Source organism: Xyrauchen texanus, chromosome 47 (assembly GCF_025860055.1).
Source record: "Xyrauchen texanus isolate HMW12.3.18 chromosome 47, RBS_HiC_50CHRs, whole genome shotgun sequence".
Taxonomy (NCBI): Eukaryota; Metazoa; Chordata; class Actinopteri; order Cypriniformes; family Catostomidae; genus Xyrauchen; species Xyrauchen texanus.
In genome coordinates, this window is record NC_068322.1 from 10,604,373 (window position 1) to 10,623,218 (window position 18,846).

At 38.0% G+C, this 18,846-nt stretch overlaps 1 protein-coding gene across 2 annotated transcripts in view; it reads right to left on the minus strand.

The window, feature by feature from the left end:
- Positions 1-18,846, minus strand: part of LOC127638734 (glutamate receptor-interacting protein 1-like) — a 190,597-nt gene that overhangs the window by 79,380 nt on the left and 92,371 nt on the right. For both annotated transcript variants that reach the window (XM_052120428.1, XM_052120426.1), the window contains exon 3: positions 2,301-2,436. In XM_052120428.1, the coding sequence (XP_051976388.1) occupies positions 2,301-2,436 (136 nt within the window). The remainder of the gene's footprint in view (positions 1-2,300; positions 2,437-18,846) is intronic.

The following is an 18,846-nucleotide window of genomic DNA, read 5'->3' on the forward strand; positions in this document are numbered from 1 at the left end:
GTGCTAGGCTGCAGGTGGGGGTGTTTGTTTTACTACATAAATATGTCTAAGAGGCATATGTTTGTTCAGGGATCTGAGCATGTATTCTCTGAGGATTGTGTTTGTGTGTGTGTGTGTGTGCTCATGGAGAGGGGTAACACTGTAGCAAGCAGAGGAACGTCAGCCATTTCCAGGAGCCAATATGGAAAATAGAGAAGAGTTCTGACTGTATGCAGTATTGATTAAAGAATTCTAATACACATATACAATCTCTACAGACAAAAGAACACATAATATAGATGCACACACAGAGTGTGCAGAGACAAAAGATTACACATATACAGACACACATAAATGTAAACACAATGTTCAAGCATGCATATGGTGAACACACTGACTCTCTCTTGACCTGTCTCTTTAATTGTCTTGGTAAACTAACTACCATCAGCACAAAGGATAATGAAAACATTCCGAATACATAGCTTTACATAGGATTTAAAGAATGACGTTGATTTTTTAAATTATTTGAAGAAAATGTGTCCGTTGCTATGCTGTTGCTAAGGTATGATGAAAGATTCCTACTGCTCCTTGTCTGCTATTGTTCATCTAAAATATTAATATTATTGACATGTCTGAATTCTCAAAGAACAGTTTTGAAAGCACCAAAGAGCTTCAGTGTTTCCATGCTTTGTGCCAATTATTATAGTAGTCTCCGCATATTAAAGGTGATATATGTAATATATATTACTGTACTAAATCATAGAATGACCATAATATGTCAATAGAGAATTATATTTCTGTTTATGTTTTGGCCTGTGTGATCCCGCCCACTGTCCACTCACCATTAGTATTTCGACACTGCCGGGTTGCCAGATTTGAACAAGTTTGCTGCCAAACAACAGTGCGTGCTGCAGCAATGGAAGCCAGCAAACAAACTGGATCAGAGGTAGCAGATTCCACCCGACCTAAAAAGCCTCGCCATCATTCTAAAAACCACCATGACCAGAGGTGTAGTGAAACAAGGATAAATTCTGGAGATGCCTTTGGAAGATGGAGACAGCTTAAAGCCCAGAAATCCTTTTAAACAGATGCTGAGTTGGTTAGTTTGCATGTCAACATTCTGGCAATCCCCATGAGCTTAGAGTCTGGGACGGGGCTGAACACACTTGGACTGCAGTACCCATTGCAAATGCTTGTTGTCAATCTTACATATAGCACCATTAAACTAGGATAGGAGAACATATTTTTAAGCTAAAGTGTGTAATTTCCACACCACTAACATCATCAAACAGAATTGCAAAAATAAACATGGTTTTAAAAGAATATACCATCAATCTTCCATTAGTTTAACAAACAAACAGACCCGTCCCAAATCTCACACCATTGGTTGAACCAATGTTGCTGTATCATGCTGGCCAATGTTTGAAGAATCACAGTGTTTACACTTTCAGGAAAAAAAAGAAAGAACTAGGAATGGTTTGCTTATAGTTGACTCTGCAGTTTAAGCTAAGATAGGAGTAAGTACTTCAACATCAGGAAAATTCAACTTGATCTCATGAAAATTAAGTGATTGTGGCAACATTTTAGCAAAATGATATTACGTGGTTCACAAAATGTTAATTGTGTGGAGCTGCAAGTGGGTTAAATGTTCTACCAAACAGAGCAGGTTTTAAGGTTAATGCTCTATTAAGTTTTAAAATAAAAAACCTACCTCCCTACCTTAAACATCAAATATAAACCTAATTGACAATGTCATTAAATGCAAATGTGAGATAAAAAAAAATATGCATTTGCTGAAGCAACCACGTCATTTTGTGGTGCTTCTATAACACCTCCTTCTCACGTACCGACTCGTACCCAGATCCATTGCATTGCAAGTGCAATGCTCTATCAATTGAGCTACCACGCAATTTGATTGCACTTCAACAAGCTTGCAGATTGACTTTTTTATGTAATGCAAACATTAACATGTATGGCCTAAAAAGTCATGCGCTATAGTAAAAGAGTTTACTGTCATAAGAGAGCATTGTGTGCGAAACAGGGTGAAAAGTAAGTGCTTATGAACTGATAATCTGCCGTTTTACATTTTTTATTTGTGTGAAAGTGAACAAAAGTCATTGTTGTTGTTGCTGCGCCTTAAGTGTTCATTTCCCTAGGAAACTGATGTGATATCCACTATATGCCACGTCAAAATTATTTTGCAAAATGTATGTATAGTAACACGATTCTGTGAGTCAAGGCTGAAAGAATGACACACATAAGCTTAAAAATCACAGACTACACACTTTACCTTTAAACACACCCCAGCCCTACACACTAACCTGGCAGCAATTCCACCCTGGCGCAAGTTGGAGACGCGGGGCTTGCCATCTTTGTCGATGCCTCCGGATACGGTCAAACCCAGGGTAGTGCCTTCCTTCTTGATCAGCTCCACAGTACTCATGCCCTTAAACTCATCTGTGAAGAAGGGATGAGGATGAGGGTGGGGAGAGGTGGGAGAGGAAGAGCAGAGACAGCAGATGAGTCGATTACATGAGTTGAAGAGGCCAGCCACTGCCATACCTCTTCTCTCTTCTCCTCTAAATGACTGTGATCAGGCATCCCGGCCTGGCTATCACTCTCTGTCACTTTATCTCTCTCTGTCCTGGCTGGTAATTAGTTATGTGCTCCAGAGTGCTCTGTGTGAGTGTGTGTGAGAGAGAGACACAACAAAAGATAGCGAGACCATCTCTATCTCCTCTTGCTTCCAGTTTATCTCCATATTGTCCTTTTAAAGGAATAGTTAGCTCAAAAATGAAAGTTCTGTCATAATTGACCCACCCTCATGTTGTTTCAAACCGACATTATGATATTTACTTTTCCATACTATGAAAGTGGGTTCCAAGTACAAAAACCAGGGGCTGTCAAGTACAAAAATGACTAAAACCAACATAAAAGTATTCAATTCAACTTGTGCGCTATATTAAAAATCTTCTGAAGCCAAACAAAAGCTTTGTGCGAGAGAAAAAAAAAAGTCAGTATAGTATAGTCATTTTTAAGTTTCAAACTAAATGAAAATGAGTAAATGATGACACAATAAAAAATTTTGGGCGAACTATCTCTTTAAACACCATCTCTCTTTGGTCTTCTTCATCTTTTGCCTCTCTTGTCTCATATTTTCTTATATTTACTTTCTCACAGTCTCTTTCGTCTGTTTGCACAGAAATTGCTGGTCAGACAGACGCACCTCTCCGCTGCTCTCTCCTTCATTGACTGGCTGTCATTCAATCCCTCAGTGAGATCATCAAAGTCACATTAAGCGTGCTGCATATCTGCGCATGCTGGGCATCCTCTACTCCCTTCTCTCACACCCTACCATCAACTACATCAGCTGTCTTAGCTGGAGTAGAAATAAAAATAAGGGATTTGTAATGTCTCTCTCGTCACTGGAGGGAGGAAAAGATGGATGCATATGTCTTTTCTCAGTTTCCTTTCCTCTCACTCTGTCTTTCTGTGGGAAGTACAGCAGGATAGATATTGGGGGGAGCTGGAGCTCCAAACTCCCCTGAGGCTACTGACAGAACTGACATGCTGAGCATCTCTCTGCAGGAGGATGGCAATAACGTGACACGGGGTACAAGAAGAGCTTTTTCTTTAGTACTTATAGGCTAGAATGGAGGCAAAATGAAAGGCACTTGCTCTTCTGCAACAATAAAATCAGAGCTCCAGTAAACAACAGGAATGGGCACCCGGGTACTTGACTCAGGGTTTAAAAGCCTTTTGACCAATAAATTGAAATGACTTTGAGTCATTCATGATTACTGAGTATGTATTTTTAGAAATCATTTTAAAGATATTCCTGGGGAGGCTTTCAATTTGATATTTATGAATACATTTTATGCACTTTATCCTCGTGCAACCCAGCATCCTCATGTGCGTATATTGTGTTTTGTCTTCTCTACATGATATCCATAATTTACTTTCATTTAAACCGACTGATCTCAGTAAAGGGTTAAACTTTTGACATATCCAACATGGTGCTGATCGCAGTAAAGTTTGTCTTTGGGAGAAACACTAACAAAACTCTACCTAATTCAAATGATCAAATCTCTAGTTTTGTCCAATAAGCCATTTAAAAAATGTCAGCGATTTATCACGAAACAACACACTGATAAACACAATGACCTTCCACCAGGGCTATGGGACTAATGTGCCATAGAAATTCAATATATATTCACTGTGCATTATCACACTGAGAATCGATGGGTATATCCAAAAGCTGGAAAATGTTGTTTTTAGAGGGTCTATATAGAGTTAGAATGAAAATTAGGTGTCTTTCAAACTGAAACCAGCGCAGACAGACAACACAAAACATACGTTTAAAAAAAAATTAATGTATGGTTTATTAGGTGCTACTGGTTAAAAATCAAATAGGAATGGAAAATGCACCCTCTGGTCTCAGGGAGGTGTGTGTGTGTGTATATATATATATATGGATGGATGGATGGATGGATAGATAGATAGAGTACTGCGCAAAAGTTTTCGCCACTTGAGAAAAATGTTGCATGGTGAGGAGGTCTTCAAAAATAATGCCTTAAATTGTTTAATTTATCAATTAATGTCATACAAAGTTGAGTAAACAGAAAATATTTTATTCTATTTGCAAAATAAATGTTTGGGAGTCTAAAATGTATATTTCCTATTGACACAGTCAAGATGAAAATATAAATACATATTATATAACATCTTAAGACATATGTTTTTGTGAAGCATCTTATGTGTCTAAGACTTTTGCACAGTACTACATATATATATATATATATATATATATATATATATATATATATATATATATCGTGACAAGGGAGGAAGCGTGAGATCGCGAGATCCAACTCAAAAGGGCTTTATTTCCCACATCTTCACAGTAAATATATATGTTCCACTTTTCAGTGGGCACACTCAAATGAATGCTTTTCAGCTAAATAAATCGCACTCTGGAACACACTGCTCTGTGCAGCTCTCTCCCCCTCTGAGGACTGGGCCATCTTTTATCTCTCCTGAATATCACTGTGCACATATAAACAGTTATTATTAAAAATTTATCTCAGGTGGATGTCCTTACCGCTTTCTCTATCCCCAGACGGACGCTCGGCCACACCCTCACCTCTATATATATATATATATCGGATGCTTCACTGTGTGTATCACTCCGCTTGTGTTCGTGTGGTTTTGAACTAAAGTGTAAGAGTAATGCAGATGTTTTAAGAGCTATATGTGTCTTTGGGTTTAGCCAGCAGGTGGCGGCAAAAGACACCCCCCCCACACACACACACACACACACACACACACACAGTTGTGTTTCCATGTTTTATGGGGACTTTCCATAGACATAATGGTTTTTATACTGTACAAACTTTATATTCTATCCCCTAAACCTAACCCTACCCCTAAACCTAACCCTCACAGAAAACTTTCTGCATTTTTACATTTTCAAAAAACATAATTTAGTATGATTTATAAGCTGTTTTCCTCATGGGGACCGACAAAATGTCCCCACAAGGTCAAAAATTTCGGGTTTTACTATCCTTATGGGGACATTTGGTCCCCACAAAGTGATAAATACACGCTCACACACACACACACACACACACACACACACACACACATCCTTGTTTCTCCAACAACTTGTTAGAAACAGCCCAAGTTGTGATACTAGTTAAAAAGTTACATTTTTTAATTTTGAATTACTAACTGATCCATCGTGTACGAAAGTAGTTCATGCACAAATGCATTTTTTATGACCATAGTCAGTTTTTCCTATTTTTTTTTTTTATTTACTTGTTCATTGAACTGTTGTATATAAGCAATATCACACTCACAATCGTGCTATATGACCCTAAATCAGCACTGCTGTAATTACATATGGTTGCGGCCGAATCACAGCAGTGCTGATGTAGGGCCACTTGCTAGTTTGATCTTTCTTAAATAATACACTGTATATTACTTGAAATATCAAATGGATTATCGACAGATGTTCCTTGAACTTATTTTTCTTAAACACCCATAGACTTAAGATTTTAAGTGTTTATAACTCAAACAATTGAGTACAAAACTGAGACAATGGAGAATAGCCATAATGACTTGCAAATGAATTATTTAATTATTTCTCCTTGGTCAAAGGGAACACATGGGACATATCCTTTGTAGTATTATTTATGTTGTTTTGTTGCAAAACCTTTGGTCAAGTTGGAACAAGTTAACTATTGCAGTTCTCTTTGTGCATGTGCAATTGAAGCACAAGTGTCTATGCATTCATGTGGAGAATGAAGCTTATTTAATGACTGACCTAGAATTACTTATAATCATTATTTATTCTGTGTTACTGTATGACATAAATTCCATTCATATAGTCCATTCAAATAAAATAGTAGAAACAAAAAAGTAGAAACAACATTTAAATAGCAAATCTGAGTTAAGTGTACTTGCATCTACTGTAGTTACCTTAACTTAAATAGTTACATTTATTCTATATGAGCACCAAGTTAAGTGAACTTTACTACACAAGTTTTGGTGATGCCATTACTAACAAGTTTACTTAATCCATTTAGTAAATTCAACTTATTAGGGTTTTCAGTGTATGTTAAATTTGACACAATGTCTTAAAGATGCAACACTTGTGCCAGGAGATGCCGAAAATGGCCAAAGAATCCATTTGAAACGTGTCTACTTAGCACTCGGCTGATTTATCTGAATGACCAGAATGCACAGCCCTAGTAAACAGCTTCAATAACAGTCTTGCACACTTCTATTAGAATAACCACTTTGACTCTGCTGGGTCATTCTTTACAAACCTCGCAGTAAAGGGTTTTTGAATCTTCAATCAAATAATGAAATTTGTATATCCAGTAGGTATAATTTGTATAGCTAGGTTTGGCCCTAAAATCCATAACTGCTGCAAAGCCCTTTGCATATAAATCAGCAATGCAGTAACCCTCAGCAGCGGAGGAAACAGATTTAACATTTCACTTCGACTTCGATAAATACTCTGCCATATGGATACGGAATAGCGATGTAGAAATGTGACCAGGGCCAGATAGAGGTTAGCTCAGTCCTTAATATCAGGTCTGAACCTACAAGCAAGCCTTGGGAGCCGAGCAGGGAGTTCCTGGTCCAAACTGCATCACACTGTGTGTGATACTGTGCGTTTGGAAGAGGCACAACATCTTGAAAAAATGGGGAATCAATATTCAAATGAGAGTTCAATCTATAACATGTTTTGTGACAGTCTTTTGATAATTAATTGTAAAAGAACTGCTCAATTTGCCTAAAGCTTTCATCAGATAATTTGATTAAAATCTTTGCTCTTCTGGGGATTCGACTGACAGCGGAAAATAACAGAGGGACAAATTGTAAGTGTTGCTGTCATTTCTCTCCTCTCATTTGGGTGAGGAATAAATTATGGGTCTTTCTGAGTTATGTGACAGCATTAAATTAACTCTCTCCACATGACAGAGAAAAAAAAAGCTTTGTGTGAAAACTTACAAACTTAGTCTAAATAATTAAAACTTACACTTATAAGGTGAAAGGAATTTGAGATAGCTTCTATCTAGGGGTGCACCAATATGGATATTTTGGATGATACCGATAACAGATCATTCGGTGTATTTGGAGGCCGATAACCAACATATTTGCAGATAAATCTGTATCTTGATATAAATCTATAAATTTTGTGTGTCTGATTAAAAAAAAAAAATAAAGGTTCACATTATAAAGCCACATCTGCAGCACTTTCAATGGAATCAGTCATGTAAAGTGAATTATTGTTTTTATTTTAATACAACTTCAATTACAGAAAACGTCATGGTTACTGTTGTAACCTCCGTTCCCTGAGGGAAGGAACGAGACTTTGTGTCGAATGAAGTGACACAACAGGTTTATTTAAAAATAATTATAATAATTAAAATAAAACTCTCAATGAATAGACTGATGTTTTAACATTTGTTTAGTTTGACTTTACACAGGCACTTACAAAGAGCAATATTTAGCAGATTAAAAATGTTAGAGCAGTCCAAAACTAGAAAAGAAAAAAATCAAAAGAAATTACAATATTCTATGCCTGTAATACGGCAAAGAGAAATATAACCTTAATGTCAAAGCTCTGATTGTGCAATGTCATATTAAACAGATTTAGTTATCTTATTTTTCTTTCTTTTAATAAACACAATCCAAACCAAACACTGCTGTATCCACCATATACACTGTGGGCTCTGTCACAGAGCCTCATCCAATATCTAAGCAATGTGTGCCTACAGTTTGCCATGGTAATATTACAAGCTCAGTCTTAAGCTGTCTGGGGAAAGCACGGTTCTCTTAGTTCACTAATGGTTCAGTGTAATATCTCGGCCCTGAGCTAGGAAAAGGGCCGCTGGGATCTAATGAGCTGTACTCTGGGGGCTACACTGGGACAGGTGTGGAGGTTGATAAGTTGATCCCATTACTTGTGGCCTCTCATTTCATTCCATGTCCCCTCTACCACCTTTCCTTCTTGAGTACAGTAGATAGTGCTAGTGTTGCCTTTATCATGTTGCCACGGTGATTAGCCATCAGCTTTTTCAGAGCTGATGGATTTCTGTGGCGTAATCGAATATACTGGAGACAGTGGGGCCCATCAAACAGGTATTGAGAGAAAGAGAGAGAGAGAGAGAGAGAGAGAGAGAGAGAGAGAGAGAGAGAGAGAGAGAGAGAGACAGAGAGACAGAGAGAGAGCAGAGAGAGAGAGAGAGAGAGAGAGAGCGTTTGAGACAGCATGAGTGATTGAACGGAAAATACAGGGAAAGAGATAAATGAAGAGATGGAGTGCATGACAGAGGCAAAGATAGAACAAGAGAGAGACAGAGAGAGCAAGAGAGATAAAGACATCTATTCTGGCAGCTGAGTCGATGTGCGTAGGTATATCCGTAAAAAAAAAAAAAAAAGTATCACTAATTCAAACTCTGACAGAAGACGCTAAACTGCGATCATAGGCTGGTCAAAGCTTGACAGGTATGCACAGCATATGAGTCTTTTGTTAACTCACATTAATGTTGTTCCAAACCAATGTGCAGTTGTTTTACAAAAGGAGAATTTTCAAAATTTTTAAGCAGCTCTTTTCACACAATCAGAGTTCATAGTTACCACCATTGTCAAGCTCTAAAAAGGAAAAGAAATAAAACTTGTGTGCTATTTTCCATGTCTTCTGAAATGATAAGACAGATTTGTGTGAGCAACAGACCGAAATTAAGTATTTTTTTACTTATTATCTTCTCCACCAGTGCGATGTTAATTCATGAACCATTGTGGACCGTTTACAGAATCTGTGAGCTGAACTCGTGAACCAGATCAGTGTGATTTGTGAACCAGATCAACTGGTTCATTGAAAAGAAACAGCTCAAAAGAATGATTCATTCATAAATCAGACTGATCGGGTTGATCAATATAATCAGCGAATAACAACTTACATTTCGGTCTGCTATTTACATGAAGCTATAGTCATATGGACTACCTTTATAGTGCTTTTTTGTCCTGTTTGAAGCTTGCCAAATGTGGTCAAACCATTGTTATGGCAAAGACAATAATTATTATTTTAATTTTTTACAAAAATAACTGGCTTTTACCCTCATGAGGGTAAATAATGACAGGATTTTCATTTTTGGGTGAGCTATTTTTGCATTCTCAATATCCAGATTGCAACACCAACACCTACAACCTTTGTTCAGTTTAGAGAAACGCTGCTGTTTTCTGTGAAACACTCACACAGGGATATCAGCATGGTCTGGAACGGAGAATCATTCTGTCAATAACATTGCTTGGAAGTGTAATGAATATATTTGGATAAATGCCCATTGTCGTATCGCGCTTTAAGTCTCTAAGAGGTCTGTGGGCATACTGGCAGGTGGGCTCAACACTAAATTGGCTTTCCACCAGCAAGACTTCGGCAGTCAAAATGACAAATAAGCCCATAATTCCATACGGAACAAGCCATGACTAATGGTTGATGTTAGTAAACATTTGCGGCATATAACGGTAAACCAATTCTGAAACAATCACTTCAATAACTCTAAAATTAATTCAGAATTGCAATTATAAAAAAATGCAAAAATAAAATGCTAGACCCCATTCATTAAACAATTACTAAATGGTTTCTTCAAAGGGCAGAACATTTTCAACTGCAACTAATCAAATTAATAATTGAATGTGATATTTGCAATCTGAGGATAAACGATCGGGTGTTTGATTTTAATAATGGCTCCCTTTGCTGATGTTCAATCCTGCTAGACTTTATTACATTGAGACTTGGAAATCCCTTTTTGTGAATGCCATAAGTTCTTTCTCTTCTATGCAGTGAATTGACCACAGAGGTTCTTTAAGGCTATTTTCCCTGTTGATGGAAACCATGTTGAAGCTGAATGATCGAAGGATCAATATTCCCACACTGAGACAGTTTAAAAACAGTCAAAATGGTGGAAAACACCAGTCAGGCTTGACTATATATTCCTACAAATTCCTGATGATTTTGATACATGAGATCATTAAACTAGTTTAGCAAAATGTCCTTGTTTTGCAACTTGCAGATGATTAAAAAGCATCTCTGATTTAAGACTCAGTATCAGAAGCACTGATTCATATCTGTGAATCACTTAGTTAGAAAACAGTCCGGTCTGTTCAAAACTCGAAATCAGCGATTCATTTGCATCATCAGTCAGAAATCATGTACAAAAAAGTTTTTGTAAAAAATAAATGTTGGTAAATAATAGTTCTAATAAAAATAAAATAAACTCATAAAAAGACACATTTTGAATACCATGAAAAGGCTGAACAATCTTGAGATATAATTTTTGTGGCTACTGTATTTCTCCCAGCCCTAATACTGCCACAAGCGAGTACAACTAGCTCTAATAATAGAATTAATTGGAGTGTCAGTTTTAATAGTGAAAAGGGTAAATTCCTGTCTGAATACAATGAAACCTGCTGAATTAAGAGAATTGGAATTACGTTTTATTTGTATCCTGAGCTGATCTCCCTGCTGAAATAATATAACACACACAAAGGAAAATGAAAAACACTATCTGCTGGCTCTTGTGCCAACCAGAGTCTTCTGGGAGAAAAAGATTCAGAGCATTTATCATGATTTTCACACAGGTGCATTGAGCTATGAAGTGCTAGCCTACACATCTGCCTGCTGTCTCTTTAATAATCTGCTTCTGACACATTAAAACCCCTCAGATGGGCCTAGTCCGCTACAGAGAGACATTTCAGTAGAACAAGAAAAAAAAAAGAAAATCTTAGAGCATATATATGTCTAAGTTTCTTTTTGCATCTTCATCCATCAGACTGCTGTTCATTTGAGTATGTACATTCCATGTACACTTGACCACGTAAATGTAACTCCACAAAATGGATAAAAATCCGATCTACTATTCCTCTGCTAGCGCACACTTCCATTATGCTAAAAATACTGGGAAGCAACATTTTCCTGCACTTGATGTGGCTCATAAAAACTACAGAGTGTGGCTAAAATTGTTTTGACAAAGCAGAATTCTTTGTCGTCCGTATGCTGACGCATTTATGCTTGGGAGAAGTAAAGTTTACAGATGTTGCCTGAATAACCAAATGCATTTACACTTGGCAAATTCCCGTCTTGTAAGTGCAGCAAACCCACATCTTTTAAAGGTGATTTGAGTGATCGGATTGCTGTCCATCTCTATCGCATTTTCAAGGACATCTACACTTGGAATTTTCTTGATAAGTAAACAATCAGATCAGTAAAAAACGCATGGAGTGACCAAGGGTAAAACCCCCCAAGGGGCCAATAAAACAATTCACTGTTTTGTAAACATGCACAAGATGAACATCTTAGACCGCTGTGACGTCTTGCACTACGAGCTCCACATTTTTAAGACATGTTTTGTGCAATTCCGTTGCATTCTGCCTGACATTTCTTTAAATGCAAGAATGTGTCCTATGTGAACAGCCCCTAAAACTCCCTGAGAAAAATGAAGCACCACAAAGCCTTTAGAAATGAACCACAACATCCATTAAACTTTTACACTTTCAACAGTTTGATGACAGCCCTTAGGCAAAATTAACAGATGCCATTGCAGATGCATCCTGTGTGATATGTGGTGTTGAAAGTGCTGAATCACTTTGATGCAACAAATTTTTTTAGCTTGTAAGCCAACGCCCAATGCCTTCCACAGCTAACTCATCTCTCAGCAACCTGTCTATCTCCCTCTCTCAATTCTAATCTTGCATGACGAATGCTAACATTGCATTTAAAAAGAGATGTGTTTGCCAGTGTGCAGAATAAGCTTGAGTTAATGTAGTAGCAGGAAACTGAGGTTATACATGAATGATGTTTCTTTATCTCTTCACCTGCAACCAGAGGTATATAGTAATGAAGTACAAATACTTCATTACTGTACTTAAGAAAATTTATTTTATATATATTTTTACTTTGAGTATAAATATTTCTTTGGACTTTTACATTCACTTTACTACATTTTGAAGATAAAATTGATACTTTTACTTTGATAAATATCTCCAGACCCTTTAGTTACTTAAGCGACTGAACACCTAAAAACAAAACAAATAAATAACAGCAGTATGTGCAACAATGCATGTAGATCGTTGATAGTGATGTGCGATTCATTGAAAGAATCATTTGAGTCTAATCTTTTCAATTTGATTCCTTTGAACTGAACAAAAAGATTCAAAAAGAAGTCTGAATGTTTCGTTTTGAGAATCACGTATCTGAATCAAAATCACAAGCGAAGCGCACGACAGACTACGTGTTCCGTCGTCTGTCTCTGGGGAAGACAAAAAACTGCTCATGTGAGTACATTTTTTTTCCTGACTAATTAAATCTAGGCTTAAAATAAATGTAGACTTAAAAATTCTGAAAGCTATGAAATAATGTTATGTGCAATCAGTCTCCTGCCTTTCCAGGAGACCTGTTCATATAAAGGTCAATCAGATGCATTTAAATTTGACATTTAAACAAGATATGATGTGGATGAATAAATACCAGCACTTGTGAAAATGTCCAACAATATTTATGTCAATGGTCTTTGCCAAAGCAAAACTAGTTTTCTGATGGTTGCAAAAGTGTTATATTTTCTTTGTAGCACATGTATGCTACAGTATGTTGTATCTAGTGGTTTCTGGATGGTTGCTAGGGCATGCTATGCAGTTATCATGGTGATCTCTGCTGTGTGTTTTGGCGTATTGCTACATTATATGGTTGCCAGGTTGTTACTATGCTGTTGCCAGGGTGGTTGCTTATTGGCCCCACAATTCCATAAATATGATCATTCTGATTTGACTTGAATGTGCCATTAAAGGGATGATTTGTTTAAAAATAAAAATCTCTCATTAGATCCAAGATGTGTATGAATTAAAAAATAAAATTTCAGCAGAACACAAACAAAAAAAGATTTTCAGAAGAATGTTGCTGTTATGTAGGTCAATTCAATGTAAGTGAATAGTGGCCAGACCTTTAATGCTCCAAAAGCACATAAATGCAGCATAAGAGTAATCCATAAGAGTCCTGTGGTTTCATCAATGCCTTCTTAACAGATCAAATTGTTTTTTGGTGAGAATAGACCAAAACATAACTCCTTTTTTTTACTATACATTTTGATATTAGCAGTCTTCTTGGCGATCAGGATTTCAAGTTCGCACCACCTAGGGCCCTGCGCATGCATCAAGCACTAGAAAGTGAAATCAAGCTTGAAATCATGATCATGACTAGAGATTGCAATGGCAAGATATACAGTGAAACTGAGCTACAGTTTGGTTTGTTCTCACCCAACTGAATCGCTTCAGAAGACATGGATTTAACCACTGTAGTAGTATGAATAACTTTACGCTCCCTTAATGTGCTTTTTGTAGCTTGAAATGTCTGGCCACAATTCACTTGCATTGAACTGACCTATAGAGATGAAATATTCTTCTAAAATCTTTGTTTGCGTTCTGCAGATGAAAGAAAGTCACACACATCTGGGATGGCATGAGAGAAAGTAAATGATGAGCACCAACAATCAAATAAGTTACCATGGGTTTAATGAACTGTTCCGTAATTTATGCAATTTACCTGTACTTTTGATACTTAAGTAAATTTTATATCAGTTAATTTAATACTTTTACTTAACTTGTTTTCTCATGAGCTACTTTAACTTTAACTTGAGTCAGTTACCATAAAGTTAACTTTACTTTTACTCGGGTATGACAGATGGATACTTTATACAACACTGCCTGCAACCCAATGAGTTTGGGGAGGCTCCTGCTCTGAAGGCCTCAGCTTGTATTACATTGCCAGATTACCAATCCAGCCCTGCCTACTGGATATTTCATTTAAATGCCACATATTTTCCTGGTCCAAATGAAGAACAAGACTTTACTCAGTTTTTCTAAGGACTTATTTAAATTATAACTCTCTCTCTCCCTTTAATTATTGTGCATATTGAACATGTATGTATTGGCTGTTTTGCATTGGTTATGCTCTGGTTTATTTATGTAAATGTATGTGCATCCATACATACAGTATGTGTATATGTATATCAACTGTATGTATGGACAAGTGAACATGTGCATGGATATGTGTATATGGTAATGTGGTAGCACTTAAAAGAACAATGAGTCCCCTTTAAGATTTTGGACTTTCCCAGCTCCATAGAATTACACCTACACCTAACTGATTAGTATCCTGACATACTCTGAGGAAAGCTCTGTTGGCCGAAATACATCAGTGTACAGCTACTAAGTTTTAACATTTTTAATATTAATGTGAAGAGCCAAATAAACCAAAGGCTTTTTAATATTTACACAAGAAGTAGTGCCTTGGACTATTTTTGTAAATGCATCCATTTGGCCTTATTCTACAGTATGTCTGATGTATGTTAATCACTTTGTGACAGCTCCCTCTAATTTCACTTTTGGCAGAAACTGACTTTCTATTGAATAATTATGCAATGTGCCACCAGTGAATCCATCACACTGAGCTCGGAAAAATCTGTCTTCAGATGGATGGTTTAATACAGCAGTCCAAAGAACCCTGTGCCTACGGTGTAAAGCTATATCAGAACGTGGGCATGGGGCCCCCAAAGCCATCATACTAAATGCTAACCTCTTCTGAAGATGGGTTTGATGTGCTCAGAGCTCTGTACTGAGAGATTATACAGGGAATTTATTTTAACACCCTCTGAGACATTTTTTTACCTCTAGCGTAGAAATGAAAGCGTCTTCAAAAACGATCTTAAACTAACACAATAGGGGTGCAGAGTTTCTCTAACAAGTCATAAGTACTGAAACTTTACTCTGGGGTAAATACTGCAAGCCATTTGTTCATCTTGTCATACAAGTGAACCTTACATTATACAACATATTAAAGTGGAAATATTTAGAGAAACAGTTCTATCATTTGTTAATGTTATTACTATGTTATTACTATTAAAATAACATATAAGTAAATGATGACCTAACAACACCATAATAATCTGATTTAAGCAGGACACACAACTTAAAACTCCAACAGTTTCAAATGGCTTCCATAAAAGCCATTCCTGAAAGTAAACAGCAAACATTTTGAGGAGCTGTAATGACTAATTTATGGTTGTGTCTACTCTAGTAGTCAAACAATGTTCTGTGAAGTCTCAGGAGATTCACATGCAACATTCATATTCTGTGTTTATTTTGGGTCCTGCAACAACCCTTTGAATGCAGTAAATGCAAATTTGTGAGAGTTTAGCAGAATGAGAATGAGGAACCTGTTGATGCTGGCGCCTAGCTTGAGTCTGTGTTTGTAGCCTGCTAGTTTTGTTAGCATCATTTATCTATCTGTTTTCATCTTTTAATCTTTAATCTCTGCCATTTTTCAAAAAAACATTTTGTTTGCATAATTTGTTCCCCACATTATTCTCTTATTCAACATTCAGCATCTGCTTTCTAATTTTATCACAATTAAACTGCACGCATTTTAACATGCACACTCTTTTTCTCCTCTGTGTTTATTGCATGGATTATTGCATCTATCTCAAAGTACTAATCAAGAACTATCAAGAACAACCATAACAACAAACAATTGCGTGAGGGATTCACGTCGATCTCAAACCCTAGCTGCACAGGAACAACCATAACAACAACAAAAAATTGTGGCATCCACTCATGTTATTTCTTCCTGCATTACATGCCACATGTTTACTATAGCTTCTTCCATCAGCAATGAGGGAGATGGTCTGCACTTATATAGCACCTTTTTTAACTTTATCGGTTACCAAAGCGCTTTACACTGTGTCCCATTCACCCATTCTCACACACCAATGATGGCAGAGCTGCCATGCAAGGCAGTAGCCTGCAATTTGGAGCAACTTGGGGTTCAGTGTCTTGCCCAAGGACATTTCGGCATGTGGAGTCATGTGGGCCGGGAATCGAACCACCAACCCTGCGATTAGTGGTTGTCCCGCTCTACCAGCTGAGCCACAGCCGCCCCATATACATGTGATAAATGTAAGGAATTAGTCAGGCTGAGGGAGAAGTTTAATGTGTTAGAGACACACATCTGAATGCTAGTGGGGGTCAGTAAGAAAGAGAAGCCAGTAGATACTGTTTCAGATGCGGGCAGAACAACGAGCAACATACACACTTTGGTTCCGTCTGTAGGGCCCCTGCAGCAGGGCATTTGGGTGATGTCTCGGCAGCATACTCGCTCATCAAAGCGACACAACTCTCCCGTTCCTGTTAGGGTTTCCAATCGATTATCCCCACTCAGTGATGCACCCACTGGGAATCATGTTGAAAGCGCCCTGGTTATAGGAGATTCTATTGAAAGGAATGTGGAAATAGAGACTTTAGCCACTTTAGATAAATGCATTTCGGGGGCTCGTGTGCCTCACATCAGATCATATTAACAAGTGCTAGCTAATGCTAAATGTAGTTCTCTATCTGTCACTCACTCAACATTGTGACGATGTAGTGACACTAGGGGTCGAACTTGGGAGCCCCAAAAACCTCTGACATTTGAGAAAAGGCCAATGAGAATTGGCGAGTGAAATTTGCATACCACTCACCCGGACATACGGGTATAAAAGGAGATGGCTTGCAACCACTCACTCAGATTTGTTCTTCGGAGCCGAGCAGTGTAGAGAAATCCACTAGCGTTCCATTCCCCTCTGAAAGCGAAAGTGTAAAAACAGGTGGATATATGCCGTATTACAGCGGGTTCTCCCATGTGCTTCAGCAGACACACTAGAGAGAAATAAAAGAGTATATTTTCTCTAAAAGTGTAAGCACTGATGGAGGGCATCTTTTGAAAGATGCCTTTCTTTCTACGTGCATTTCCTGGTTGCGGTCAGTGTCTTTCATCCTCTGACATCCACGATCACTGTCTTACGTGTATCGGCCATAGACACGCTGAGACAGCATTCATTGGAGGCTCATGTTCTCACTGCGAGAACATGACTATGGCAACGTAACGATCGCGGCTCTCTTTCTTCATAGAGAGGAAGCCACTCCAGTCGCTCTCAATCCTGGTCCTTCTGCTTACATGCACAAGGCCACGGCGGTTAGTGCTGGGGTGATTTGGGGGCATTAATGGGAGCATTTCTGCTGGGTGAATGCCCATGGACCTCCCATTCCCCAGCACGCTTGTTTCCACTGGTCGAGTTCATGGATGAGTCAGGCGTCTCACCTTAGAGTGGGCTCACAATGAAATGAGGTAACGATCACAGCATCGGCGAGCGCACCTAATCATAGGCCGACGCGGCGTTGACGGCCATGCCGCCGAGGGCTGGAGTGAAACTCCGCCCTGAACATTCGCGACTGGACGATTGGTTCCTGGGCTCAGAGGGCCGCTCTTCCCCAGTTACTTTCTTCCCAGAGGTGCATATGAGGTATTTTACACGGTACAGTTTCCCTGACGGAAAACCCCTGTCTTCCCTTTGGCAGAGTTCTGCCACCAGTCGCTGTGCTTGTAGAGCTCCTCCCTTCCAGGTAGGACCTACCGCTGGAACTCATTTCCATATGTGGTACTTTCCGGTTTGTCCATGTGATGGGGACACTTGGAAGAGTTTGTTTACTTATAAAATTGTAATAATTAGAAATAAAATTGGAATTATGATATCATCTGTCACGGTACCTCAGAAAACAGTGTGTCATAATTTTCCTCACAAGCATCTTTAAACCTTCACTGTCATAGGTCATGAAGCGCTAACAAAACTTATCGAAACATCAAAAGCCACAACATGGTTGTCAGATCAAATACCAACTAAGCTCTTAAAAGAGGTATTCCCTATAATCTCAGAACCTCTTCTTAATATTATTAACTCCTCGCTATCCTAAGGGCATGTCCCAAGAAACTAAATCAACGTAGGGATGCCACGGTGTGAGTTTTGACGGTTAAATTACCATCTGAGTAAAAGATTGTGGTTAAAATCTAAGGGAAGTCTGAACATGACTAAAATTGACATTTACTGTTGAACGCAGTGAATTTGTGCAGAAGCATTGCTTTAAATAACGAGGAGGATTTAAGATGCAACTTTTAAAAATGTACAAGCTGATTGCACGCAAATGCACTGCACGCTAACAGCATGATTAAACATTACAAAAAATGGCATCTTTAATTCATAACTTCAAAATCACTACAGCTAAAAATATTAAACGTACTAGTTTGTTGTTGGATGACTAGTGAAGCATCCTGTCCCATTTGTAGGATGTGCATCTTTCTAGGACTTCTGTCTGCATAATTTACATCTGTTGTCTTCAGTCAGTAAATTAAATACTGCCAAACAGCCAATTTAAGTCTGGATGGATAGGAGTCTGGTAGGTCTAATTCTTCTGTTATACTTTGGAATTCAT